This window comes from Anas platyrhynchos, chromosome 7 (assembly GCF_047663525.1).
Source record: "Anas platyrhynchos isolate ZD024472 breed Pekin duck chromosome 7, IASCAAS_PekinDuck_T2T, whole genome shotgun sequence".
NCBI lineage: Eukaryota > Metazoa > Chordata > Aves > Anseriformes > Anatidae > Anas > Anas platyrhynchos.
In genome coordinates, this window is record NC_092593.1 from 17,930,010 (window position 1) to 17,954,017 (window position 24,008).

At 35.5% G+C, this 24,008-nt stretch overlaps 1 protein-coding gene and 1 non-coding gene across 10 annotated transcripts in view; both read left to right on the forward strand.

Moving 5' to 3' along the window:
* SLC4A10 (solute carrier family 4 member 10) overlaps nucleotides 1–24,008 on the forward strand; it is a 157,076-nt gene that overhangs the window by 95,410 nt on the left and 37,658 nt on the right. For 7 of the 9 annotated variants that reach the window (XM_038182598.2, XM_038182601.2, XM_038182596.2 and 4 more), the window contains 8 exons: nucleotides 2,436–2,624; nucleotides 13,283–13,374; nucleotides 17,874–18,031; nucleotides 20,266–20,353; nucleotides 20,811–20,957; nucleotides 21,937–22,037; nucleotides 23,383–23,557; nucleotides 23,758–23,891. In XM_038182598.2, coding sequence (XP_038038526.1) covers nucleotides 2,436–2,624; nucleotides 13,283–13,374; nucleotides 17,874–18,031; nucleotides 20,266–20,353; nucleotides 20,811–20,957; nucleotides 21,937–22,037; nucleotides 23,383–23,557; nucleotides 23,758–23,891 — 1,084 coding nt within the window. The remainder of the gene's footprint in view (nucleotides 1–2,435; nucleotides 2,625–13,282; nucleotides 13,375–17,873; nucleotides 18,032–20,265; nucleotides 20,354–20,810; nucleotides 20,958–21,936; nucleotides 22,038–23,382; nucleotides 23,558–23,757; nucleotides 23,892–24,008) is intronic. The other 2 variants (XM_038182597.2, XM_072040855.1) reach the window with 1 other exon arrangement.
* On the forward strand, nucleotides 1,825–1,989 carry LOC113844225 (U1 spliceosomal RNA). The gene has a single exon (XR_003498629.1). It is a non-coding gene; the product is annotated as a U1 spliceosomal RNA (small nuclear RNA).

Genomic DNA, 24,008 nt, shown 5'->3' on the forward strand with positions numbered 1-24,008 from the left:
ACATCAGCCTCAGAAATTAATATATATCAATATTTAATATGGAAAATACTGCAATTCCAGGAATGACACAATACAAGTGGAGTTCCACTGATCTGTAAGAACGATGATGACCACAACCGTAAATTTGACTGTTCTAGAGAAGTCCTTTTTTTCAGCTCTTCCTTTTGATTTCTATTTTAGAGCAACTCAAAGAAGGTAATACTTGTTTATGCATCTTTTTACAATTTGTATTTTGGTCAGCAGAATTAAAAAGGATCTTTTCAATTGTGCTTTAGCATTTATGCCCTAAGTTATATGATTATTACTTACTTTTTTTCCTGTGAAGATGGCCTAGCTCTCACATTACAGAAATTACTGGCCTGTTTTGGGAAGTGTGATATGCCAGTTCGTGTACTATGCCTGTCTAAAAGGGAAGATATTCTTAACTTCAAGGCAGAGGCTGTTTCCCAAAAAGTCATAAAGTTGAGCAAGAAAATGGATATCTTTCTTGGAGATGGTGCTTTTTTTCTTGTGTTGCAAATCTGTCCTTATTCTTGCCTCCTTCTGCAAAAAAAAAAACACTACTGAAGGCATTCTCTTGAACTCATGTTACCTTCTCTTTTGCCTGTCACTCTCTTGTTATTGTAGTTTTCTCTCTTTTCTGTGGCAGTCTAGAGTAATGGTAAAAATGTGTTTGTCTTGTCTGGGGGTGCAGAGATACCTGACCTGGTGGCATTTGAGTTAACCCTGGAGATAAAAGTTACCTTTAGAGACAGGTGAAGCAGTCCAAAAATAAGCTGTATTAGTTTAGGCACAGCACCAGGCAGTGTTACTTCTGGGCATGAGCTGCTTGGTGAGCACAGTTGCTAACACTGGGCAGAATGTAATTGCTGGAGAGGGTCAGAGGCAATGTTGGAAAGCTCTGCACTGCTCTACATGGTGAGATGCAGATACATCTCTCATGTTTGCATCTGTTGACAGCTGTATTTGTCTATGGACCTAGTCACGTCTTTTTGTGTGTTGTCATAGAGCTGTTGGTAGCCCCTTCATGTTAAGTGAAACGTGCAGTTAGAGTTCAGTTCTTAAAGTAGCAACGTGTGACACATTGGATTGTTATGGGGATACTGAGAACTTCAGAAAAATGGTTGTTGTTTTTTTTTTTTTTTTAATGTGTATACAGGGGGTAGTTGTTTTAGCAATTAAACCCTGCATTTAACTAGTATAATTATTTAATGCTTTATATTCTCAGTTGTGCTCTTGGCAATTATCAGAGACCTGACATTATTTCTCTAGTGATGGTGCATCTGTGTTTTATTTTTTCTGTTCTGCTTGCTTTGCCACTGATTTTACTGGTAGATATGAATCTGACTCCAGCACAGAATCATGAGCTCTCTGAATTTTCAGTACAAGAAGTTTTTGACTCAGCTTTATTTTATCACTGTTTTTGTGCAGCACAGTTTATTCTAATGAATGTGCAAGGACATTGTGTACTTCAATGCTGTTTTACTTGCTTTGATACAGATTTTTCTTTTTTTCCCTTTCCTTCTGTTAAGCATTATTACTAATTGCTAATAGAATTTCCCAAAACAATGATAAAATGGCCCTACAAAATTCTCAACAATTCTTTCCTATTCAAAGTGTGTAATGCATATTTATCAGGAGTTTTGAATGTGAATATGTTAATATTTTCTGTCAGTGGACTGCAAAAATGACTGATTATTTTAGCAGCAGAATCAGCTTGACTGACACATCCATGTAATGATTCTCTTGCATGAACATAGGCATCGGGCAGTAGAAAGAGATCCTATTAGTTATTTCCCAGTAATGCTTCAAATTTTCCCATATCATCTTACCTCAGGGGAGATACCATGATCAGGCAGGTGGTTTTCCCAGAGCGAGGCTCATTCCCTGCACTCTGGGTGTGCTGAGCCCTGCGATTTCCCCAAATGCGGGAATCTTGACTGCATATATATTTTTTAATTGTATTGAAAGTTCTGTAACTGAACAGAACTAGACTGTAATCTTCTGTGGTAAGTATAAAAGGAACCAAAAAGTTTTCTCCTCACAGTAAGCCGGTCCTTTGTAGCACATAAGGTATTGGTTGTGGGGGTGGTGGAGAGGCACTTTATATACATCATAACCTTGGGTTTAAATACATTGTCTATGGGAATGCTTATAACTCTTCAGAGTTATATAGGTGACCTTAGTATGGGAACGACATAACTTGCAAGGAATTGACTTTGTTACATCAATACCATCATTTATTTATCTATTCATTAATTTATGGGAGTGGAACACTTCTAGATAAAACTTACCATGCTTTAATACTTGTCACATTAAACAAACAGATACCTTTCACTGGTAATCCCATAGGGCAATTATTGTTATTGCAACATCTTTAAGCAAAGTTTTTCTTCTTTCCCCTCTCTTATTATGTTTATGTATTTTTTGTTCAGATATGATTCTGGATCAGCAGGTGGGCTCTGGGCAGCTCAGTGAGGATGTTCGTCACAGAGTGCACGAGGCGTTACTGAAACAGCATCACCATCAGAACCAGAAGAAACTGAGCAACAGGATCCCAATTGTGAGATCCTTTGCTGATATTGGAAAGAAGCAGTCTGAGCCACATTCCATGGATAAAAACGGTAATGCGTTGCTTTATTTTGCATTTTGAGCTTTTGATAATATTTGTCTGCCCAGTGTTGTATGTGCTTTGTACCCACAGCTTGAACTCAAAGTGATTATACTCTGAAAAGTTCTTGTGTAAAAACAGTACCTTTTATGTGAGAGAGTGGTTCCTCGTGCATTCAGTAACATGCTTGTTTAAGTTTGAAATTCAGGAATCTGGAACAACTCAGTGCTGTGCAATATGTCCAGGTGAACTAGTTTGGTTTTGGAAGCAGGATAGCTCTGTAAATGTGGCATTCTGTCCTATACAATTGGCATAATACATTGTCCCTAGTGCAGTACCCCTCAACTACATGCATGGTGTTTTAGGCAGAGTGTTGGAGATTTTGCAGTTGAGTTCACAGGGTTAAAATGAGAAAAACATTCTCAAGGCAACACCGTTGGAGAGAAAACACAAGAACTGTTCATTATTCTTTGAGAAAATCACTTTTTAGCAAATGATATTTATGAAAATGCAAGAGCAAGTCTGCAGAGTTGTTCTGCAGTAAAATATTGGCTTAACTTTTTTTTCTTGCTTGCTTTTATAGAAGCCATTATATGCGATACTGTTATTATTGGTAATCATAGTGAAAGATCTTTTCTTATTCCTCTTTCTTATTAACATGAACACACGCATGTGTAATGAAACTCACAGCAAAATTTTGGGTATATGTACAGTTAATTCACTAGAATTATGTACTGCAGAATTACTGGGCCTCCACGCACAGTGCTATTACAACACCCACAACATTTTTGTCTGAGCACCACTGGACTGAGTGACTCTTATTCCAGAAATGCCTTAGCTTTAGAGAAATCTCAATCTGTTCTGCTGTGTCGCTGTTCAGTGCTGTATTGAGCTCACCTGTCACCTGGAGAAGCGGAGAGTGAGAAAACAGCCACAGATACAGGTGCTGCAAGAGGCACCTATATGTTGTGAGGCATAGGACAGGAAGGGGGAGTGAGAAAGCCATAGCGAGGTTTGATCTGGAAACACGAGGCTATCGACACAAAGATTATCTTTGTTTTCAAGGAAGGATCATTTATTTCAACCATTGCTGTTTAAAGTTTTAATAGGTACTTCTAAATCTAGCTGCCTGGGAGAGACTGTCAGATCTAAAAGGCAATATACAATCTCATATGAAGATTATGTAAAGTAGAAACATATTTATCGTGCCACAATAACATTTTAAGAGTAAGGAAAAACTAATGTATGTGAAGATGTGATTATTTGTATAGATAGACAGAAGTAGTAAAACTAAGTTGGATGCTTGTCTGTCCTTTTTAAGGAAACTTTTCTGTTGGTTTTGTGCAAATTTTGCTGATGGCCTTAAACAGATATTCTAGAGTAACTTTTAAGAAAGCTGATGCTATAATGTTCCTATTCCTCAGTTTCCATGGGAGGAAAGACAGATGCTTGCACTTCTTAAGCTTTTTACAATAGGTCTTACGTAACAAATAGGTCTGCTTAAAAAGGCCCCTCAGGACAAGCTGTGAAAATATAAGATCAATTTCAGTAACCTTCTCTGTATGTTAATAGAACTGATGGATTAGTTCACTCCAGAAACATCTCACTTTCTTCTAGGTTTCTTGTGGGAACCTTCATATCTCTAATTCTCAAAGAAATAGATTCCAATCAGGACAGCATATTGAAAATGCTAGTTTCATATACCCAGTGGTTAAGCGATTCTTTAAGTTGGGGCGTGCATTCTTAAAAGTTTCCATCTGTCTGTGCTTATTTTGCAAGAAGAAAAACTACTGAATTCCAGTTCATCTGCTTTTGTAGAGGTGCCTCAGAGCACTCTAACCCCTCGTTTAAAAAATCACCCAATCACTTCCATTATATTATTTAAATTAAGTTAAATGTACTGTAAACAGTAAAAATCTAAACAGTTGTAGGAACATTTATGGAAAAGTAAATCAGCTTCTTAGCTAAATTGCAGTGAAACTTTCCAAAAACTGTCTTTTTGGACACAGATATCTTCTAATCAGTTTGAAGCACTGCTCTTATACTTGCATTCCATAAGTGTTAATGCACATTTGGCAGTCTCCTGTACTGACCTCTTCAAAATAGATGATGGCCCTATGATAAAGCAAAGAAGGGTTGTTTTATTTTAAGTTTCTATCTTACCATCCATTACCCTGTTACATTAAAAGGTTTGAATCTTATTTTATTACATGAATTCTACTAAAATTAGTATTAGCTTTAGAAGAGGAAAATTCCATCTATATTTTTGGTTTTCAAAAGAAACATATTTTTCGTTTTTTCACTTCAAGTCACCAGCCAATCAGCATCCCATGGGCTTAAGAGGCAACTGTTATCCCAGCACTCCAGGATTAAAGGAGTGGGGACTGCTGCCTCTTCTAGCATAGCCCTAGTTACTTCTTTACCCTGGCTAGCATACATGGCATATAAATTATGCAGGAATCTATGCTGAGATGCTCAACTCTTCGGAACTCTGCTGTCCTTAGAAACTTGGTCAGGGGCAGGAGAGAGTTTTCTGATAATTTTTTCCTGGCATTGCCCCATGATCCAAATGCTTGAGTTCCACTACAGTGTTACGCTCACTGCAGCTATATGTTTCTTTTTTGATTGTCATGAAGCATGTGTACAAGCTTCTCTTCATAACACAAAGATGTGTTGTTAATATAAAGTTTTGAATTAGGTGAAGGGGTGTGTAAAAGAAAGCAAAATAGAGAGTTAAAACCTGATATTATCATCAGGAGTGTGTTGTGAGACACATCATTGTTTCTTGAAGACTAACTGGTAAAGTACAATTGAAGTGTTGTTTTAGCTTGCTAGTTACCCATTTGTGCACAAACATGGTATAGAATATATGAACAAAAATATTCCATGTATTGTCAACAGTAGCAGTGGTGCTCTCTCTTTTTAGTACTAAAGATGTATTAAAATAGTAAAATATTTTATTTTACTTTTTTTTTTTTTTTTTTTTTTTTTTTGGATGGGAAGCTTAATTCATAGAAAACTGTAGGGAGAAAAATAAGCAATCTTAAATACTACTGATGAACTTACAGTCCAGAGATCCATGCACCTTTAGGAAGGTGAATGATGCAGGGGAAGTTAGAGAATTTTTCTGGCTATAAGAAAATTCTTAATCTGGTTAAATTTGGGTTTAGTGAAGGCAGTGTGACTGATAAAAATCAGTGGTCAAAACAAAAAGTGATCTGTAGTTCATGACATAGGTTGTTCAGAGGAGTAAGTCCCTGCCATCTAGGCTGTGAGGTACATACAGTGGGGGATGTAAAACCCCTTTTTTTGTCCAAGTTCTTGACTATGCTAGTTTACTGGTGTCTCCAATTCCAGATATTTAAGAATAAAGTCTGAAAATGAAGACATAAACTTGAATTCCATATATGGCTGTGCTGCTGACAGGCCCTTGTGATATCTTTGTTGGAAGATAGTTGTACATATGTTCTCCCTCCATTTTTTCTTTGTTTAAGAGTCTGTCAGGCCATCTAATTAATTTGCTTTGTATTTAGTAGTATTATCTTTTGTTTACAATGGCTTTTCTTCACATCCTCTGCAGGGCTAAGATGTCAGGGTGCTATGGATTTACCATGCATTTTTAATGCTGCCATGCTGTGTTTAACTTTCACTTTTCATTAAGCATCAAAACTGTGAGAATTAAAAGCCTGCTTTTGATGTTCCAATAAAAAGCGACAGTCAAATTTGGCATAAGAGCAGCAAAAATGATTTATTTTTTTAATCCAATTTGACACCAAATGCCCAAAATTATTAGCTATGAGGGTAGCAATAATTTTAGCATAAATGCTCTAAAAGGCAGGTAAAAAATAGGAATCTTTGCCATTAGTAAATCAACTTTAGAAAGTTTGGTTTGGAGAGCAATTTATCTTCTTTTATTGAGATTAATAAGTTTTTCACTCTGATATCTGAGAACTGTGTCTGAGTTCCCATGACATGGTCTTAGAAGTCAAAAGAATTGCAAATACACAACACCTTTCTATTGTTACAGGAATGCTAAAATAATTTTGTAAGCCTCTCCACTTCTATAAAGCGTTCTTTAATTCAGAATTTAAGTGTATGAAGCACAGGAAAGTAGTGGATTTGATGATAATGAAGTTATGAAAAGAAGTTTTCATGGTATAATTTTTTTTGACTAGCTATTTCACTTTTATTATAGGCTTCAGAGTGCGTGCGTGCGTGTGTGTGTGTGTGTATGTAATGGAATCTAGCAGACCTTTGCCGATTAAATTTGAAGAGGAAGGAACTAGGGGAGTGGTGCATGTCAGGATTAACGACTTCCAAATTGTATGTCCATGCACGCTGTTGAAGTGTTCTTTACCCATAATAATGTGATCTTGTGCATGTTTTCTGTTCCGTTTCTGTATGCCATTTATAACTGCTGCTTCTCCCTTGGCATCTGAACACACTTTATTAATGTAAAAATTGCATTATACCACGCATTATATTTGATTTTGACAAATTTTGGAATTCTAAGGGGATGTTTATTCAAATGCCAAAGAACCTGAAGAAATCAATGGCATATTAAATTAGGGATCTTCATTGTTAATGGAATGAGCTGCTGGAGCAGTTTATTTTGACAGGTTCTCTTTCAAGCATTTTTCTAGTTACTTCAGTTAGTATGATTGGCCAGTTTGGACTTCTTCATTGTTTTATGGAAATATGAGCACTTGCAGAGTTGTTTAAGACTATGCTTGGGCATCTAATTGAGGACAGCATGTTTTGGTATCCCAATTAAATCTAAATTACCAGTTCTCTGATGGCTTTTGTTACTTTCCTCAGTTTCCTAATCTCTCCTAATCATCAGTCCAAGCACTATTGGCATAACTCAGTGCCATCTTACAGCATGTGAAGTTCAGATGATGTCAATACTACCATATGGAGACAGATGGACAGTACTTGGAGCCCCATGAAAAGGGGAGGGAGGCATTCCTAGGTATGTGACCGGGTTCCTTTGTTTTGGGAATAGGTCGCAGTGAATGCCATATGTATTCCCAAGTTCTCTGCCAGTGGTGATTTTGGATCAGGTGAATTGCTCCTGCTTTCCTTGCAGGGAAGCCAAGCCCAATGATGGTTCTAGTTTAAACTGATACTTTATATTCTTTTCAAATGTATGCATTTTAATCAAAATGTATTTTCCACAGGTTACTTACTATATTACTAAAATATAACTTATATTTAAAAACATTTCCATTTGATAATTATCCTTTCTCCACATTTCCTTATACCCATGATAAAATGTATAATCTGTATGTATAAAACTGTATCATTCATCTTTGTATTTCTTTATTTTGCTCTGTCTTTGTTGTGTCTGTCTCTAACAGGCTCATCTCATCTCTGTATCTTCCTCATCTCCTATCCTTTGGGTTCTGTAAACTCCCTGAAGGTTTGGAGGTAGTATAAATACCTATTCTTGCTTGGGCTTCAGATCATTTCAAATGTACACCCATGTCTTCATCTCAGTTTCCTGACAGCATGCAACTTCTTGCTATAGTGATTAAAATATACTTCAGGCCTTTGTCAGCAGCTGTGGCACATTTATGAGAAGCTTGTGTGGAATAATGTTGTTTTGGGGGGAAAAAGTAATTTTTGATGCTATTTCTTTGTAAATCCATTTTCTTGCATCAATTTGTAAAATTGCAAATCATAGCCATTTTAGTTAAAACTGCATGACTCCGTGTGAATTATGTTAGAGGGTTGAGGCCTACCATTAGAAAAATGGGTTAAGTGACTTCTTCCATATCCTCTTTTATTATGTATCATTAGCAAACACCAAATCCTGCTTGCAGTTATATGGGTACAGTGGGAGTGAGATCTCCCATTGTGAGATCTCCATTGATTTAAAATATTATCTCTCAAGATACCTAAAAATATGTATACAATTCAGGGTGCAAAGATGGTGTCACTGCTCTGTTATATCAGAATTTTAATATGTACTTAGGAGAACTTAGTGCTTTTCATTCATTGCTTTTTGGCCTAGGTGGACAATGAGTCCATTTAGATTTGGCAAGTTGGTTACCAATTACAGTGAAAAGCCTGAAGGCTATGATAGTTGGCTTGCAAATCAGACTTTTTTTTATTCTGAGTGGGAAATATATATATATGCTTTAGAAAATGTAAACTAATTTTTTCTGCCTAAAATTCCTTTGATGTGTTAGTTGCATCCAATTTGTATTAACTGTGATTTTGTCTGAATAACGCTGTTCTTGGTTTTTGTCCTTGGCATTCTAGAGACCTCTTGGATATTGATTAGTAAATAAATGTCTGAATCCTTCAATTTTAGGGACTAAAAGTATGTTGTATGTGAAACTAATTTACTAGTATTGATTTATTTTTTTTAATTTGATAAGAGTAATGGTCTCAAAATGTTCAGTTCTGTATCTGCAAATGCAAACTTCAATTAGTGTAACAAATGTGGACCTGATGGATTTTACATGGCTTGGCTTTGCATGACATAATTGTTTTGTGTGAATTTTTCCTCTATTCGAAGCTCTGGCAATTTCACATTATCTGAAAAAAAAAATCACTTTTTATGTATAACAATTTAGAAGATAATTCTGAAAACTTTTATAAATTGTGTTGATATTAGCTTTTTATACATAGATAAGCCTTAACATCCATTTTAGCATGGTTTTATCTGTTAGGTATTAAGTTCCTTTGTATGTAGGCTGGGTATTTCAATGATACCACACTGTAGATTAGTACTTAAAAAAATCCTAATGGCTCTCTGATGACATCTCAAAGAAGGCAGCTTTTCAGATGCTTTATGTAGATTGACCTCAGGATAAATAAAGGCTTTTAAACTTTAGATTTTATAAGGACTTCTGTAAGACTTGGATTTAGTGTAGCTGTATTTAAGAAACAATTTGATGCAGTGGTGACTGCTAAGGTTTTGGTGGAAGTCAGAGAGGAAATGCATATTGCTTGCTCTTTTTGGTCAATGTGTAGCATGGCAGTTCCCCTTTTCATTCACACAGCTCTTTAATTGGTTGGTGTTTCATGGAACTACCATGATGCCAATAACCATGTCCTTCATTCAGAAAAAACAATCAGCTGCTGAAATTGAAATACACCTGAGGATAAAGCACATACATACTTTCCAACATGCATTTGAAAGCTGAATAATAAATGGAAAACCAGTGTAGCATGGTGATGCACGTGGTTTCCGTCAGTACTTCTGGTCCTACCCCACAGAGAATTTCTCATGTGCTTAAGAGTATTCACCTCAAAAGTCTCCTCTAACATGAAATTATACACAAAATTAAGTTCAAGCCATCTTTGTAGCTCTGGAGTACAGGAAGCTACCAAATGTGAAAACGAGTAGTCTCAAAGTCTTTCTGCAAGGGGGAGGACCACCATGGCACAGCATCTAACTGTTTGAAGTGCAAAATATATGGCCATATAATAAACTGAACGTGTGTACAAGTAAAAATCTCTCTAGAAAAGCAGTTGCTTTCTGCCTTTCCTTTTCTGTTGGAGGGCTGCACAAAGACCAAGTTGCTGATTCTCATTTTGCAGACTGTATTGTTGCACTATGAACACGTGTTCCTGCAGCGTGTTTGATAAACTTAAAAAAAATTCCTATAGATAGTAAAAAGAGAAATTAACTATCTTCTCTACCTTGTATCTTTTGATTGGTTTTCAATCCAGTGAAAAAATGAAATTGTTTTTCCAAGATCTAGAAAGCTGTCTTTTAGTTACAGAGCTATTTAAACGTCTCTTACTGCCTCAAGGTAAAACTTGTGTTCTTTCAGATTACTTCAGCATATGGGAAAATCAGAGTCTGAGGTCTTCTGTTGGCAGAGAAAAAGAACATATGCTATTCTTTAAACTTTACATACTTACTTGTTGTGGCTTTTATTTCCCACCATCTATATTTTTACTACCTATAGGAAAAGTGGACACAATGTTTAAAAGTTAGCCTTTGGACCATCATGGTAGTTGCTTAGGATGCTTTCAACACCTCAAATTATGGTGGTAAAAATTCAGTAGTATAATAGGTGGTCCGTCTCTTTTGTTGGTCAGAATCTTTTTCTCTCTGGCAGATACCCATGCTCTCATTTTCTTGAAATTATGGGTCCAGAAAAAAGTTCAAATGTAAATCCGTAATTAGCAACAGAAAGACAATGAACTACTACCTCTCTTGCTTTCCTGTGGATAACATCTTTATAACATAATGTGTATATTGGTATGACTAATTATTACAAGTATTACCATTCATAGAGTTCCTAGATTATAGAGGAGTTTTTAAAAGAAGAAAGTAAGAGTTAAGCAAGTCTAAGGCTTCCTGGGAATAAGCTAAGGTAGAAATGTTCCCTGTGCATTTTATGGCTCCTATTTTAGAATCACTGTGAGGGTTTTTTTGTTACATTATAATATACATTTTTGCATATTATGTACATTATCATCAAAACAATAGATATATGCTATTTTGAAAGTTATAATACTACAGGATAGTTCTTGTAAAATTTTGTAAGACCGTCAAATAAAAAATACAGAAAAAAATTATGGTATGAGATATAGTGTATGGGGATACTGAGTGATGATGGTGGAGCAGTGATAGAACTCAGTGGATCTTCTGAAAGTTCTAATTAAAACAGAAATGTTGCATGGCCTTTTATCTTGCATATTTAAGAATTGCTGGCTTCTAATTGGCAAAGGTTGTCCCATGCTAAGCTTAGGAATTCATAGTCTTATTTTTATGTAAATTCTTTTAAGTTTCATTAATATATTGCCTTCTGAAGTTAATCCATAATTTTTGTCATATGAAAATACTAATCTTGACTTATTTTTAACTATGTGGCTAGGTTAACATGATAGTAATGTCTGTTTTTCTGCCACTTTCCTGTTTGTTTCACTGTGGTGCTGAACAAAAGCCCTAATTTCTAGTCTTGTTTTGATCTTTGTCCTGAATCAGAAAGAGAATAAAAGAATTTACATTTTAAAGATTGATACGTTTAATAATAAGATTTTTACTAATACCTTTTGGAACATTCTGTGCCTGTATTTAGTCAAAGTGAAATCTCTCTGGCTAAGCTACCAGGATGCAGCACAAGTCAAATAAATGTTTTGTGGCGTGGGAGATTTGCCTAATGGAAAATGAAATGTTGATTTTCATGGAAATCAACCTTTTCCTTGAGCAAGTTTCTCAACTTGATTTTGCTCAAGCTCAGTTCATGACCAGAGTTAGCCAGGGATACTGCACTGCTCAGCTGTGACAGAAGCTGGACACTGTAGATTTGTGGCCATGGTTGAGATACTTCTGTGTGTCTCCTGTTCTATTAGGTCTGGATTCTGCAAAGTGCTCCATTTCCCAACTGGCTGAAGATATGCTTAGACTGCAAATGGATTTAACAAAGATGTGAGGGCGGACACACCATGGCTTTTTGAATTGCCCAAACAACACGCCTAGCTTAGGACTGTCTTTATCTTCATATGTCTTGAGCATATGGTCTTTGTTACTATGCAAGTTTAGGTTGATTTTTACCAGAACCAGTGTTTTCACATCATCATTTCTTAGTCATATGAGAGACTATTTGCTATGGAAACAAATATATGCTGGGCACAAGATGCTGATTCTGGGCCAGCTGGACTCTGCAGTTATTCCTGGGTATGTGTTAGGGCAGTAAGAGATAGTTGGCTCATACACTTAGCACTTCTTTCTGTACTTTGTTGTGGTGTTCAAAGCTGTGAGCAGGTCTCTCATGCCAGGGAGAGTGTAAGAGTAAAGGCAAGCAGGGAATGTCCAGTTAACCTATGGGGTTTGCATGATGCCCTACTGCCAGCCCCACACCCTCAGTGTGTGTGTGGTGTCTTCTGGCTATGTACAGGAGCATTAAGTAAATATATGCTTTATGTGACCTATATTTGTTACTTCTGTTTTTTCTTTTTTAGCTTTTATTGACAAATTTTAGCTGGTCACAAGGCTTACTGTTTGCTACGTGAGACTGAGACATGTTTAAACTCTTCTCATCTTGAGATGTTTTTAAAACTTCTAAAAAATCCTATACTAAATCCTCACAGAAATTTTTTGAAAATGTTTGCTGAAACATTTGTTTTATACATGTCAATATCCCATTGTTCAATACTGAGATGAAATCATCTTAATTTCCAATATTACTATTTTTATAGCATCCCACTCTTATGCTAGGTTTTGTGGTATATTTTATAATCAGAACATTCTTTTACACGAGTAAATTTATGGATATTAGTAGTCCTGTTTTATTCAGTGAGGAGTAGTCTTGCAGACAGATACTGCCCCAAACTTGGCAGTTCCTCAAATTACTTACAAAAATTATATAAATGCAGGACTTTCTTCAAGTGTAATATCTTAAATATTGTAAGCTTTAATTGGCACAGAAGGTTCGTCTTCCAATATTCAAGAATATGTCTTCCAATATTCAGGAGTATTTTCTAAGTTATGTTCTCCCATTTGTAGCTGCATGTGATAAATGTTCACTTTTGAGAATGTGTTACTCTAACTAAGTATTTAATTAAAATGCCATGTTTGGATGTTTCATTATATACATATGATATGGAATGTGTATAGTTCTTTAATTCTACCAAATATTTCATTGAATATTGCTTTATTTATAGAAGTGAGTGTTAGTATTCTGTAATGGTATTTTTTGTTAGCAGGTCAGATTGTTTCCCCACAGTCTGCTCCAGCCTGTATTGAAAACAAAAATGATGTGAGCAGAGAAAATAGCACTGTTGACTTTAGCAAGGTAAGTGTTTACTGACGGCAAAGAGAGTTTCCTGACTACCAAACAGATCTTTTTAATTAAAAAAGATGAATCTATGTGAATTAGGAAAAGCTATGAAGTGCAAATTTTACTTGAGCATTAAAATTTTTTGTGGCTACTGCAACACACAGTTTGTATCTAACAAAAAAGAATTCTTTGTTTTCCTGATAAATTACTGGTAATAGGAAACCACAATGTAAGAGCATAGATACACATTTATTACATAACAATACAATAGGTATGTAGCTGTAGGGGGAGTTTTTAGAAATGAACAGAAAATTGTTTAATAAGGAAGGTAATTCAGAATTCTTACAATTTGGATTTACCTCTCAGATTTGTACTTTTGTAGAAGTAATGCCTGAATGCAAACTATGCTTTTTATAACCTGCACTCGTGGATTCCAGATGTCTCAAACAGAATGTGTTTCTGTAAACCTATAACTTAATACTTCTGGCAAGCCAAGATATTTCAGTACACTTCACAAAAGATGTTAGCTGTTCAGTAGTGGAGATTGCAATGACAGTTCAATGTTAGATAGCAAAGAAAAGCAAACAGCTTCTCAGCTTTAATGTAAAGGAGAATCCTAATTTGTTTAAGAAGTCTGTATGTATCTAAAACAAACTGTCACGTTAGATACAGATGACAGACCTGACAGGAATAGATGGCTTCAACTGACACATTAATACAACAAAGGTTGAGTAAGTGAAGAAAGGTAATTTAAACCAAAATTCTGAAGAGCAGCACTTTGTGTCTGTTGAATCTTAATGTTAGTGCAGCTGAGCTAAAAGTAGAGTTATGTGATTGCTCCATCTGGTGCCAGAGATATTTCCTAGCAGCAGTAGCTATTTGCACCAGTTGAATTCTTGACTGAATATGCCAGACTAGGAATGGTATATGGCTGAAATAAAGATGGGAAACAGATCTTGTTGTCAAAGATGGTGCGAAGAAAGGAGGAGGGCCAGGGATGTATTGTGGACCATGTTTCTTCAGAGGTAGCAAATTGATCTATAAACTGTCACATGCTTTAAAAAAAAAAAAAAAAAAAAAAGGCAAGCTAATTCTTTAAAAATACTTAAGAATATAGAAAGTCAATTATAATTTTGGTTTGCTGGTATTTATTTTAAAATCATTAACAAAAACTAATTGTTTTTGTAAATGTTCTATTATCAAGGTATAACATTTTAATAAAGGATATCAAATAGAGATAAAGCTGGCCATTCAACATTAAGCTGTGCAGAGATGATGCTCACAGCAACCTATTGCGAATGACACGACTTTCAGTCATGCTTTTTTGCATATTTTCACAATTGCTTTGAGTCTTGTTGGATCAAAATCCTGGTCTATTATCTATATGCATAGTTTTTATTCAACAAGAATGGAGCTGCATCATCTGATCCTTCAGCCACTAGTTGTATAGTGCTACAGCTTAGCTGATCAAAAGAGCTCTCCCTATTTGAAGTGTCATGAGAAGAGATCAACGTATCTTTGGGCTAGCTTCAGTAGTGTTAGATAGCCACAAGGATGTCAGGAATGTGAAAGAAGCTTTTATTTGCAGGAATGAAATAACAGTAAAGAATTCTAATCTAGATACCTTTTCTGACTACCTTTAAATAGATGCATGTATCCTTTTGAAGATGCATAAGTGAAATACAATTTCCCCTTGAAATGTGCATTGGGAGTTATTGCAGTAACTCCCAATGGTTATAATTGAAATTATGTGCACAGATTGAGAGGAAAGTAGAGCAGTACACTAATTTTCTTTTGAGTATTGTGATTTCTTGCTCTAATTTTGTTCCACATATTAATTTCATTTACCTTCTACCGCAAAGCACCTTTGACTACCTTGCGCATTCTCTCTTTGCTAATCTGTCTCGCTTGGGCTACTTCTAATATTCCAAATTCTGGAGTTGATTCAACCATCAACAACACGAATATGGCACTGATACAGTGTTGATTGTATTGGTATCTATTTTTGAATTACATGAGACATCAGGAAAAGCAGTGTTGAATGTTACTTCAGTAGCATAAAGAGGAAGACTTAGTTTCTGATGTTTGTACTTATAAATGTGTTGCTCCTCTTCCTCTGGGAACAGCGTGAGGACTTTGTATTCCCAGGGTAGTATGAGTGTGTTCTAAATGGTCTGTCACAGCACTACTTTATCCTGTGTCTGTGAGCAGGATGGGGATGGCAGCTAAACAATTGCTGGTCTCTGCTTCTTCTAACAGAGGCTGACATAATCTTCAACTGTCCTGAAATATGAAATGCATGAACAGACTGCAGCCATGTCCCTTCTCATGGCAACATTTCTGTTTTCATGTGGAAACAGTATTTCTGAATCAAAACTGCAGTTCCAATACTGATAGAGTTTGGTCTTTCAAATACCATGGGAAATAACTGACTTGTTTTTGAACATTTTGGATATGAACATTTTGTTTTCAATAGCTCTGCTTATAAGTAAATTTGATGAATACTTGTCAGGGCTTTCCTAAAGAGTAATGTTGGTTATTTTCTGTTTGTCTTCATGCCAAATTATATTTGGTTTTGTGGGAGCCCTTCCCGTCCTTCTTCCTTCCTCGAGGTGGCCTGGGGGGGAATGGACTCCACATTGGTCATTTACTTTGATGTTTTAATAGGAGCCTTTTGGGGCTATTAAATGCCAAGTCGTGAATGTGGCTCAAGTAAGGGTTAAGATTAAGATGTACATGATGTCTCTCCAAATAAAGACTTCTTGCAATAAGAGATGAATGGTGGATAGGTTAGAAGGAGTGTTTACAGAATGTAACTGCTACACTTGCACCAAACTCACTTGGGGTTACCTCTGTGCTTGTTAAATAGCAGAAGTTACACCTCAGGTTTGCATGTATTTACCCAGTTTGATGCTTTTCTTTGCTTTTGACTGGGGCTCAGTTCAATACCTTAAAGATTTTTGACTCTCGAGCTATCAGTAGTACTAGAAATGTGTCTAGGAATACTTTCTGGTAGACAGTGGATTGAGTTTTGCTTTCAGGTTTGAGTCTTGGTCCTGTGATCTGTATGTTGATGGGACCTTTGGGTGACAACTGTAGTATGTGGTGCACAAGACTTTATTAAATGCTAAATTTCATAATTCATAAAGTAAAATCAGTACAGAGTGCACATTGGTACATGTGCCTGGAAGATTACTTGCTTTCTCTCAAGTAGAAATGACCTAAAATGCCACCAATAGATGCGGCGTGAATCTGTTTGGGTTTTGTATTTAACCCTGGAGAGTCATTTTGTGATTTAAGTGGGGCACAGAAAAATTTATTTCAGTAATACTTTGATGAAGTACTTGGACTCCAACCTTTCAGATTGATTTGATATTTGTCTCATAGCTTAGAGAGGTATTTGTCATTCTAGATTAGCTTATGGTAGCATCTCTTTGTGATCTTAGAAAAATAAGATTTCTTACAGAGGGAACTGTATTATATCTGAATTCTGATTTAGTGCCAGAGCCATTTGCAAGAAAACAATTTTCTAAATATTACCAAAAACTATGCAAACTAGTACTGACAGATGGCTGTAAGATAGACATTAAAATGGTCCACTTTAACAGTTTATATTGGATTTGGTTGCTGTTGTTGTGTTTAGATTAATAAAAGGAAAGCAAATGACAAAATTCATGCATTTTGAAATGTAGGCAATACTGGTGTATAATGAAATCAAACATACATTATATACTCCATTATTTCATGTTGATCTTTGTTATAAACTGTAGGTTGGTACTGAGAAAATAAACACAAATAAACACATTCCTTGGCAAATACCTAGAGCTTACATAGCAATGTTGTAATGAAGCTGCTTCTTTTCTTTTCCTACCTGCCCCCTGTGAAAAGTAAACACCATAGCCTTAAAACTCCAAAATTTTTGTTCTGCTTTGTTCCTTAAGTTTTCTCTCTTGAGACAATTGTGGTGATAGCTTATTTTCTCTTGTTTTCAGAGGTCTTCCACCAAATATGAAAACAAAAATGGATCTCACTTAGAGCAGTAGAAGGAAAATTTGGGGTGGTGGAGCCTGTTCTTTTTCTCACTTATATTATAACATGAAAACTATAAGATATGAATTCATGATCTCCACACTTGTTAATTATGGAAAAATGAGGTGTCTTAATTTCTTCTACTGCTTTTAATTATTCTATTATGAATTATTGATTCTGCTAAGATGTTTGTTAAAATTATTAATAGGAAATTAATATTGGATTCTTACCAAGTTATTTGTTGCCTTTATTTCTGGAGTACTTTAACTATGTTTACAAGATAAAATTAGTAAAATATCAAAAAATCAGTTTTTGTTTTTGAGAAACATTCTTATTTTTTGAAACATTACATGACAGACAAGAGTAGTAGAAACTGAATAATGAAAAAAATTGTAAATTTAAAATATAATGCCATCATTGGCCAAAACAGGAGAAAAAAATATCCCTGTAAATAACTCCATGATAATTTGATATTGTTTTCCCAGGTTGACCTACACTTCATGAAAAAGATACCTCCTGGAGCTGAAGCATCAAACATCTTAGTTGGCGAATTGGAGTTCCTGGACCGTGCAGTTGTTGCTTTTGTTAGGTTATCTCCTGCAGTGCTGCTTACAGGACTAGCTGAAGTTCCAATTCCAACTAGGTACAGTTAGATTTATGTGTCTTTGTGTTAGATTTCTAAGTATCTTGTGGAGACAGGGTGATGTCACCTTCAGTGAGTTTCACCATGTATTGGGTTATGAAATTTGCCACCTGCCCTTTAAATTATGCATAAGTATATTCAGAAACATGCTGTTGGTATGCAAAGCAAGTCATTCCTCACAGAAGTAGAAAAGATAGCTTGTCAGGCTACAAGACAGAATTTATCCTATACAAACAGGTAATACTGCAGATGAAATATTAGGAAGCTCAAAGCAATGTTGTAGACTATTTCATCTGGAACTGAAACTACTTGTGTGATACTGCAGAATTATGTCCAGAAGAAAAAAAAATGATACAGGAAATAATTAAAGAGAAAAAAAAACACTTTGTGATTCGGTTAACTAGGGATAGCAAATGGATGAAAAATATGCTGTAAATACCATGCTCCTCTAAAATTTACTTTGTAGATACTTTCATGAAAGTGAATGTGACTTTTGACCATAAATTTTTACTAGATTATCTTTTTCTTGGTTGAAACCTTTTCTAATAAAGTACTTTGGCTTTGAGAACAGTTTGTAAGGAATTATTGTCATGTCTAAAATAGACTTTGGAGACCAATATGAAGCTTTTAAGCAGATCTGCAGATATATTGTTTCCTGCTGGGGCTGATTGGGTTCAGAATTCCAGTCTGATTCTTCCATGTCTGAGCTCACTGGTTTAACTGTTATGCAGGCTTTCAGTTTTTGTTTGGTTTTTATTTTTTGTATACATATATTCTGTGTCTTTCTCCTTCCCTCTTTTGTTTATGTTAAAGTAGAATTCTAGCAGACAACAGTACTGTATTCCAGTTGTTCATGGCACTTATCTAGAGTATGATATACTGAGAATTAAATCCTTGCTCCTAGTCAGATAGTATTAGTATAAAATAGTAAGTATAGTATATAATAATGAGTATTGTATAAAATAAGTATATTTAGTATATATTTAAGTATATAGTATAATATCAATATAGTATAAATTTTGTTTAATTTGTAGTTACATTGGATATGACTTTTTTCATCTTCTCTGATTCATGCATATGTAGAAGGGACATTGAGAGACTTAGCTTTGAAAAAACTTCCAAAGCCTTTCTCCATTTCTCCACTGCCTCTCCCAACCTCCCACTTGGCCTAAAGAAAATTAAGGAATGAAAAATTAAGAAAACTACTTTCAGTGAAAAGTTTGGTTTTAAAATAATTTAATAATATTAAACAGTCGTTTTTTTTTTTTTTTTCTTTTGCATTTAAGCAAACCTGGAAATTATTTCATTTGAACATATCCTATGCATGTTAGAGAACCCCAAGCACAGAGTAGAGGCTATCTAGAGTCTTCTTAATGGGAGGAAAAAATGATCTTAGAATTATTTTTATTCAGAGGTAATTTCACTACCCTGATATTGCAATAATACTACCATATAATAAAGTAATAAAATTTAACAGAAACAATGAAGTAATTGGCTCTGTTAAATTAAGAGAACTAACATTAAATTTATGTTAGAGTTTTCTGTATTTAGATTATAACTGCATATATTTATTTTGTAAGATAAGGTTTCTTATGTAAGGAGGTTTTGATAGTCTCAAGTCAAGTCTGACTGTGAAGCTTATGACATATTTCTGGAAGTTATTTTCACATTTTTTCTAAGTAGAGCTTCATGTTTAAATATGTATGTGAGGATCTTGAAGGATCCTTACATCCTTCTATCCTTCTATAAATAATATTTCATAGAATGGCTTGGGTTGAAAGGGACCTCAAAGATCATCAAGTTCCAACTGCCCTGCTATGGGCAGGGATGCCACCCACTAGATCAGGTTGCCCAAAGCCCCATCCAGCCTGGCCTTGAGCACCTCCAGGGATCGGGAATCCACAATTTCTTTTGGCAGCTTGTTCCAGTGCCTCACCACTCTCCATGTGAAGAATTTCCTCCTCACATCTAATCTAAATCTCCCCTATTTTTCCAGTTGCCGGGGATTTTGCCTCACTGCCATGACTTCTGAAATATGACATAGAATGTTTTTTCAACTACATCAGCCAGTTCCCTTAGGGCCCTGGGATGCATGTTATTGGGCCCCATAAACTTGTATCTGTGTTTCTTCTAGTCCAATTTTAAATAAGTATTTCTGTAATGTATGTATGTATGTAGTTGCATCCATCTGCCTTATACAGTATTTTTATTTAATATTTTTATTTAACTTGCAGATTTTTGTTTATTCTTCTTGGACCATTGGGTAAAGGGCAACAATACCATGAGATTGGAAGATCAATTGCAACACTAATGACAGATGAGGTATTTTTATTCATGAGTTGGCTTTAGTAATTTTGTCCTGACTGAAAAGGTATAATAGGGAACCTTGTGGTGATTGAAGAGGTGTAATAGGGAACCTGCAATATGTAATTGTCCAGTTGAAATCATGCACAAATAGATTTTAAGTTCATTTCATTGGCCTATAACTGTCCAGGTTATGCTGCCATAAGAAGGTAACAAAATGAGAGACAAGAGTAACATGCAAGGGTATCTTCACTGAGAGGATTCCATTTTACACAGTTAATTTCCAGGGGTATAATTGAGTTTTAAATTCCTTGGAATATTTAGCACCATTTTAGCTGAAACTGCCATGGAAACTATGTACCAGATTTTCTAGTCAGTTGGAGCTGAGACTTCAACTTCAGAGGAGTAGGGGCCATTGTGAAATATTTTATGGGTGTTCCTCTCCCCATCTCTTTCTCTTCTTTGTTTTTCACAGGTGTTCCATGATGTTGCTTACAAAGCAAAAGATCGCAATGACTTGGTGTCTGGAATTGATGAGTTTCTTGATCAAGTTACAGTTCTCCCTCCTGGAGAATGGGACCCAACAATTCGAATAGAGCCACCTAAAAATGTTCCCTCTCAGGTTTGTACATTGTAAAAAGTACTTTTAAAGGTTGTGATGAAATGAAGTTTTGCTGAGTAGAATTAAGTCTCATTAATTTAGCATTTAGCAAAATCACTACATAGACATTTTGCATTCTTTTTGTTGGTTACTTTGCTTAAAGAGAACTGTTTTCTTGAAAACGTAATATAGTGATGACAGTCCATGCAGTTCAATGCTAGGTCTGTCCTGAATAAAGACAGATGGATCTTAAAATTGAGGAGTAAGTGGTCATAAGTGTCTTTGATCATCACAAACAGCCATGGTTTGCTTTTGTTCTAAGCTTATGGTATCCTAGTTTTCTGAAACAAAAAGACAAACACAAATTCCAAATATTCCATTGCATGTGAGTGTATATCCTCCTACAGGTGCAGTTTTCCTCAGAAGATGATTCAAACAAGCAGAAAAGGTTATGAAAAAGGAATCCCTTTTTTCTTGATGGCTTTTTTATAGTATGACATGATTGAGTCTAATTACTCAGCATGGATTGTTACTGTACAGTGACTGTTCACAAAGATTTTCCATCGTTTATCTATTCTCCTATTCTTTGATGACAGTTCTAATCCATTTTGAATTTTGCTGTGTATTTCAGACATATAGTGTAAGATTTGTTACTCATAGTTCTTGTCAATAGATGCTGCTGGTTATGCTAAGTTGCTAGTGAAGTCAAAATGCAATGACCAGGTAAGAAAAGAATAAGAAATGATCAAAGCAGTCTGCCGTGCTGTTCTTAAAAATGCTTTCTGATAATAGGATTTTCTTCGATCAATTCTTTAAATTTCTTTTAGGTCACAGTTCCTTCTACTATTTCTGTTTACAGAACTGTTTATGAAGAGGTTATGTTGGTGAATCTAACAATAAAATTTGGATGTTTAGTCTTTCAACTCTCAAAGTCTGTTTTCTTTACCAAAATTGTGTTTGGTTGTAAAGAGCTAAGAAAAGTATCTTTTCTTTCTGGTAGGAGAAGCGTAAGATCCCAGGAGTGCCAAATGGGACTGCAGCCCATGGGGATCCAGAACAACCTGGAGGGCACTCTGGACCAGAATTGCAACGCACTGGAAAGTTAGTGAAATTATATTCAAAATTTTAAGTGTACTAACTGGTATACTTTCAAAGACAAAATAATGGTTGAATTTCCTCTTAAGTAACTAGCTTGGCATATGATTTTTTTTTTGAGGCCTTATTCCTGATTTGCATACCATGTAGTTGAAAAAGATAATACTTGCTAATTTGTGGAGAGGACAAGAAAGGTCAGACTGCTGTTAAAACCAGTTAACATTTCTTATTTCTGTTTGAAGGAAAAGTTGGAAATGGTCTTGTCACATATATTACGAATGCTTACAACTATTTTGTTGTTGAATTTTCTGGGTTGTGCAGTAGCACTTTTTTTTTGCCTCAGTAAGCCCTGGTATATGAGACTATAATTCCTGTGGTGGCTACAGCATGCACACATCTGAGGGAAGAATTTGTTCGAAGGAATACTTACATTCTCTTGTCTAATATGGTGTGGTGTAAGCCCATCAGCTATCAGGAGTTACCATAGTGCAGCATCATCATGCTGGTAGCTAGTTAGACATTTCCTTTTCTTTGCTGCCTTTTGATAATTAACTGTCATTCCTACCTACACAAGGCTAAACATGCAGTGTTGCTGTACACAGTGCAGCAGAGGTGCGTAATGGTCAGTCTGTCTGTAAGTCATTCTTCTTCTGGTGAATCTGTTATTGTAAGCTTGAAGGATCATTTTAGTGTTTTGGAGCAGGTAACACTTTGTCTCCCCACTTTACCTCAGCACCATCTGAAACGGTGTGCATATGAGAAAAAGAGCATTGTGGGATATTTGTTTTAATTTTGTTGTTTATTGTAATGGACTGTCTGTTCCTAAATATTTCATCGTATTTACCGTAGCGTAAATGACAAAATATGACAATTCTTGTTCTTGGAAAGTTATGGCCTAGATTTAATTCTGTTACCAAGTGTATGTAGGAAGAGGTTCTCAAATAGAAAATGTGATGTGCTCTACATGTAGAAGTGTGGGCAAATGGGCACTGTAGTAGCTCTCTCATTAAAGAAATGCAAAGAATTATTTCACAAAAATACTAGAGTTGTATGCGTGGGAGCTAACAACTGTTCAGAAGTTGGGTCTGGGTGATTACAAAAAAATCTTAAAAACAGAACCATGCAAATTATTTTGTTTTAAAAACAATTTCTTATTTTGTTTTAAAAACAATTTCCTAGTTAAAGTTACCAGAACAAAGTTCCCAGAAACTTTCTTCTGGGGAGAAGGATGAATTACAAGGGGATGTATCACTTGATGAAGGGAGCATAGCTTCTCTGCAGCTACTAAGGAATATTATGGAAAAAAGTTCAGTAAACTTTTAAAATTAGTTTTCTCTCTTTTATTTTTTAGATTTTTTGGAGGATTGATTTTAGATATAAAAAGAAAAGCTCCGTTCTTCTGGAGTGACTTCAGGGATGCTCTCAGTCTACAGTGTCTGGCATCATTTTTATTTCTCTACTGTGCTTGCATGTCTCCTGTCATCACATTTGGTGGTCTACTAGGAGAAGCAACTGAAGGTCGTATAGTATGTGTTAAATCTGAACTTTCAAAGCAAACTTACATTTGTAGGTTTGTGGTTAGTATTTTTTTTATTATTACTGTTGTTGCATGAGGGTGCAACCTTTAAAATACTTGTGTTTCAGTGTTTAGAAGATGACAAATCAATACGTTGCTAAAAGAACCTGATTGAAAATTTATAGACACTTCAATCTGTATCATTTTCAGAGTGCAATAGAATCGCTGTTTGGAGCATCCATGACTGGAATTGCCTACTCTCTCTTTGGTGGACAGCCCCTCACTATACTTGGCAGCACAGGACCAGTATTAGTGTTTGAAAAGATCTTATTCAAATTTTGCAAGTAAGTGGAGTAGAGCTATTTAAAGTTTCAAACGTATTTTTAAATGAAATGGCTAACTGTGTATGTCCAAATAACATTTATGGAATCCTTATATGCAAGGTAAAGACTTACTCCACT